The sequence below is a fragment of the Camellia sinensis genome, chromosome 14 (assembly GCF_055761805.1).
Source record: "Camellia sinensis isolate YWXY chromosome 14, ASM5576180v1, whole genome shotgun sequence".
NCBI classification, from domain to species: Eukaryota; Viridiplantae; Streptophyta; class Magnoliopsida; order Ericales; family Theaceae; genus Camellia; species Camellia sinensis.
In genome coordinates this window covers 35,292,462-35,298,090 of record NC_138974.1, presented here as the reverse complement: position 1 = coordinate 35,298,090, position 5,629 = coordinate 35,292,462, and the positions used below count along the sequence as shown (strand labels likewise).

The 5,629-nt window shown below is 41.5% G+C and overlaps 1 protein-coding gene across 1 annotated transcript; it reads right to left on the bottom strand.

Annotated features, from left to right (window-relative positions):
• Positions 1–4,968: 4,968 nt before the first annotated feature.
• LOC145806903 (uncharacterized) lies at positions 4,969–5,364 on the bottom strand. The gene has a single exon (XM_082904754.1). The coding sequence runs from the start codon at positions 5,362–5,364 to the stop codon at positions 4,969–4,971; it is 396 nt and encodes a 131-aa protein (XP_082760880.1).
• Positions 5,365–5,629: the final 265 nt, after the last annotated feature.

Genomic DNA, 5,629 nt, shown 5'->3' with positions numbered 1-5,629 from the left:
CAAAAGACAAGTGGTCCAAGCTGAACTAGGACTGACCTCCGGATTGAGTACCTATAGTGACAGACATAAAACGGGATGAGCGAAGCTTAGTGAATAATAGTACTTAAACTATTTAATGATTAACTTGAATTATAATGTATGTAAGTGCAGAAAACATATAATTAATCTTATTCTGTAACTATTTCCAGAATGGCCTTGGGCCCAATCTTTAAACAGAGTGGCTTTAAGCCCAGTAACGTATAGAACGGCCTTAGGCCTAACAGATTTTACAGATCGGCCATAGGCCAACGGAGTTTACAGATTGGCCTTAGGCCAAACAGATTTTGCAGATTGGCCTTAGGCCCAGATACCAACAGAGCAGACTAGTCTCAGAGTCATACAGACATACACAGATTCTTTCAATCGTTCACATAAGTTAGCATAGTTGATTTGCGATTAATAGAGTGCTAATAATAATCATTAGCGATAAAATAAAGCGTACGACTACAGTGCTATTACTCACAGTGTTGTGGTGGAGTAGTAGTTGCTTCCAGTATGCGCCCTACATACACACGCGGTTCAGGAATTAGTCCATTTCTTTCTTTAAACAATGCCTAATTCATTTCACTTCAAATGAATTTACAAACATTGTAAAGGCATCAAATACAGATTTTAATAACACTAGAGGGATAAACACGTAAAACGGAGCAGACAGAATTTTTCAGTATGGACCGCACATGCGACTGTGAGCCCCGCACGTACGGCAGTGGTTCCCGCATGTGCGGCTGTGAAGCCCCGCACGTGCCTTTTTTCCAGTAGCCTCAGTCCCAAAATCCCCTGTTTTCCGCACGTGCGGCTCTGAGCCCCGCATGTGCGGTGATTCTGCCCTATTTTGCAGTCCGAAATTCAAGCAACAATTACAACAAAGCCAATTCCTTCTAGAGGAGAAATATAGAGAAATTAATGAAATTTTAGGATATAAAATCACCGTAAACATGGTTTAGTAACTCAATTAGGTCTTTAAAAGCTTTAAACTCATAAACACAATTTAAGCACCTTGAATTCCTACTATATAGTTCCCAAATATATATGTAATCATCCAAACACATAAATGAGTTCAAACATGTAAAGATAAAGGAATAGAATGAAATTCTTCTCCATACAACTCAACTTAAACCCAAAATAACCCAATGATAAAAACATCTTCCCAATTCAACCATCAACACAAACACAACTCCAATACACACCCTAATTTGCATGAATATCAAGGAAAATCTTACTCGTTTTAAAAAAAGGAATGAATTCGAGTAAAATAAACATACCTTGAGCTTTAAACCCTACAATCTTTCTTAATTTCCCAATCTTCTTCCCTTTCTCTCTTCTCCTACTCCTAGTTCTTTCTCCCAACTTCTCTACATTCTCTCATGAGATATTTTTGACTTATAAGATAGACTTACCAAGTTAAAGTTTGAAGGAGTTCAAATAAGGGTTAACACAAAAGGACAAAATTTAATCAGTTTAATCATTCCAAATCAGATTTTCACAAATATGCATATTATAAACTAAAAATCATGCTGATCACATGTATAAAGTCAATTCCGGATTATCAAGCCTCTAAGGCCTTCAATTTCTGATCTAAACATCTCAATTGTAACAGATTTTTCACCCTAGATAACAGATATAGTTCCATAACCATATTTTTTACACAATTAAGTTTAATCTCACATGGGATTCCACATTAGCCAGATAAATACACAAATTAAGGACATAAAGTATACCAGAAAACATATAGAGGGTCGGGTTATTACAATTACAAGCCTCAAGCTTGTTTGAAAAACTAGAAGCTTGTTACAATCCCTCCATACACGTGTATGGAGGATGCATTTTGTGCCCAACAGCTGGCACAGCTAGCACCAAAAATATCTACAAAAATAGAAAAAAAGTTGTAGGGCACTTCAAATGGCCGACCAACCACGTCCACTGGCCTATCGGCCAGTTAAAGTGGCCTACAAGAGGAGAAAGTGGCCTACAACCACCAAAAGTGGCCGACAGGCCCTCCCCTCCCTCTAAGCAAGGGTTATTATGGTATGGTCCAAAAACAAACCAAAAAGAAGGGATCCAACAGACCCCAAGACAAGGCACTCAGCTGAAAGCTCCCGAAACTAGCATACCGGCCACCGCAAGTGGCCTACAAGAGAGAAAAGTAGCCTACGGCTACAAAAAGTGGCTTACAGGCCTCTCTCTTCCTCCAGGCAAAGGTACCAAGGCATGGCCCCAAAGCAAGGCCAAAACACAAAGAGTTCAGAGGCTCAAAGACAAAGCGCTCGACCGAGACCTTCGGGCACTCAAAACTAGCACAAACATGTGCAATCACCGAGTGCACAAATGATGACATCAAAGTCTTGAGATCGGTCAAAATGGCGTGTCTACAGCTTCCCGTTTTCAACGCAGGCCGAAACGAGAGAATACCGAGTCCATCAAAGCTATTTTAAGGTACAAGAAGAGGTCCGCGCCCGAGCTATTGGATTACCAATCGACTTATCGTTCCACCATCTCGAAGAAAGCAAGGTTCACTGCATCTCTTCTGAATTTTGACACTGAGACTGATACATCCCTTACCCCTCTGGTTACAAATCGCCGCCGAAGCCAAGTTGTGCCGTCTGAGAGGACACCTTCTCCTGCCCCCAGTTTCGCAGGGGATCAGTCTATGTCAAAAAGGAGGGTACTGGTGGATTTGGAAGCATAGGCTTTTGGCTCTTCTGACGCTTTGGAGGCTCCTTCTGTGAAGGCCGAAATAAAGAGCCTCATGGATGTGAAGTTAGAGGTAGGAGCCTTTGGAACTCATGTTATCTCTATCGAACCCTCTGCTTCGGTTGCTGCGAGAGCGAAGAAGATGAGGAGGGAGACCGGCAAGGCGGTAGCTGGAGAGGCTTCTAAAGATCCTATTAAGGATGAGTCATTTAAGAAGTGGGAACCGCCAATGTTATATCAGGGCAAGCCCATTTCTACTTCAGATTCAATTGTTGCTTCCAGAGACTTCGCTTTTGACCTGACAAAGACCTTGTTAACGCCAGTGGACATGGCTGATCATAACGGGCCCCATGATATTCTAGTTCTGAAGAGGACTCTTCAAATGATGGCTGTTGTAAGTGTTTTTTTTTTTTTGTGTTATGTTACTGTTTTCTTTCTTTTAATACCTTGCTATCTGTTGTAGTGTATTCAGAGGATGCACCTGTCAATCACCAGAGCAGAGGAACTGGAGAAGGCCGTACTGGAGGCCTCTATGAAAGCTGAGAGATTGTTAGTGAGCTTGGAGGTCGAGAAAGAAGGACGCAGAACTGCCGAGAGGGAGGTGTTCCGTCTGAACAAGGTTGTTGCCTCTGCTGAGAAGTCTAAGGAGGCTGCCATTAAGGTACAGGCCCAACTTGAAGGGAAAGTTTCAAAGTTTGAGGTTGTTATTGCGGTGATGGCCACTGAACGTTCTGCGTTGGAGGCTAAGTATTGGCAGCAAGGCTGGGATGAGGTTGGGGCTGCTTACAAAGAGGAGGTGCTGGTGTTGCGGGACAAGCTCTTTCTAAAGGGTTAGTCGAGTGCTCTGATCGCTACTCAGGTTCCTGAAGGGTCTCCCTTGTTTCAGGATGTCCCTGTTCCCTCAAGATCCTTAGGTCCAAAGACTGCTGCTATCCCTGCAATTCTTTCAGCTGAGGTTTTCCCAGGAACTGATTTTGTAACCAATACTCAGGAGGGCGATGTTGCCAACGAGACAGTGAACGTTGAAGGGGGTGGAACCTTGGAAACTGAAATTGCGAGAGATGTGGTTAAGGAAGCTTCTACTTCTCAAGAAGTTGGAGCTGCCTCTATTTTTCCTCTCCAAGATGGCCTGGATAAGATTGTGGATGCTGCTCCTGAGGTTCCTCTTGTTGATGGAAGTTAAAGTCTTCTTTGGAATGATTCAAAGTTTTTGCTTTTTCTCTCTTTCTTTTGTTTTCATGTTTCTATTGTATTGGGCCTTGGTCTTCCTGACGAGTTGCCCGTTTATGTTTGCCATGACAATTTTCTTCTTTTTGTTATTGTTTATGAGGCCAGCTTGTGCCTTTGTTGGATGATGGAATTTTTCTTTTGATTTTACAATCTGATGCTTTCTTGTTTCTATGTCTGAATGTTATCTATACTGTGTTTCCCCCGGCCAAGCACTGTTGAGACCTCTGCGCCGAATAGATGCTCGGTCTAGTTAACGAATATGTTGTACGATTGTGCTTGGTTTTGTGATGAAAGGAGAGGGTCTTACTTAGGTCCAGGTTGGTTCTGAAAAACAATTGTTTGCCCCCAACTGGAGCTAAGTAAGGTAGGTACTGAAGATTGTGCCCTTTAGGCAGAATTGCTTAAGTCTGTTGCAACTTTGATAGCACAAGTGTATTGGAAGTTTACTATTGATATAGTTTAGCTAAGTTTGTTCCAAATCTGTTCATATGCAGCAATACTGAAGTGTCGATGTGATGGTACTTAAGAAATTCTGTGGACTTAGAGATGTTTACTTAAAATTTGTTAGTGCGGTTTCCACCAAGCAGTTCCACTTGGCGAAAGTCCAATTTAGTTGCCAAACATAATTTCACCAAGAAATTCCACTTGGCATGTTTGAGTGCTAACTAAAATTAAAACCCATTCAGTCGTTCTGAAACTAAGTCCGTTTACGTTTAGACCAAAGCTAAGTTCGTTTGATAAACATTAAAGCTAATTCCGTTTGATAAACATCAAAGCTAATTCTGTTTGATAAACATCAAAGCTAATGTCGTTTAATAAACATTATAGCTATTTCCGTTTGGTAAATACCAAAGCTAATTCCGTTTGATAAACATCAAAGCTATTTCCGTTTGGTGAGCACCAAAGCTGATTACAAAAATTTGATAAATTTGAGAGAAGTGGGAAGGCATTTGTAATGGTCAAAAGACAAATGCCTTTATATTTTGATAGAGAAGTTAGGGGATAATTCTATTGATAGTATTTCTTAAGATTTACTACATTCCAAGGCCGAGGCATGGCTCTGCCTTTGAGATCCTCTAGGTTGTAAGCTCTATTTCCAACAACAACTGTGACTTTGTACGGACCTTCCCAGTTAGGTCCAGATTTTCCTTCGCCATGCACCCTTTTGTGATCCATAACTTTCCTTAAAACCAACTCTCCAGGTATGAATTGCCTTGGGAAAACTTTTTGGTTGAAACTCTTGATGAGCTGCTGCTGATATGCTACAAGTCTGATCAGTGTTGCTTCCCTTTGGCCTTCTGCCATATCCAATGATTTTGCAATAGCTTCCTCATTACTTGTGCTTTCAAATAGTTCAAATTGGAGGGTTGGGAGACCAACTTCAAGTGGGATAATAGCCTCCATTCCATAAGTTAGGGAGCAAGGTGTTTCTCCCGTTGAGCACCGTGCTATGGTTCGGTAAGCCCATAGCATGTGGGGTAACTCTTCAACCTATTTTCCTTTTGCATGTTTGAGCCGCTTCTTTACTCCGTTGATGATGGTTTTGTTCGACGCTTCTGTCTGCTCATTACTTTGTGGGTAGGCCAGAGAAGAGTTCTGATATTCGATTATGAGGTTAGCACAAAATTTTCTGAAGATTTTCCCATCAAACTGTATTCCATTGTTTGCA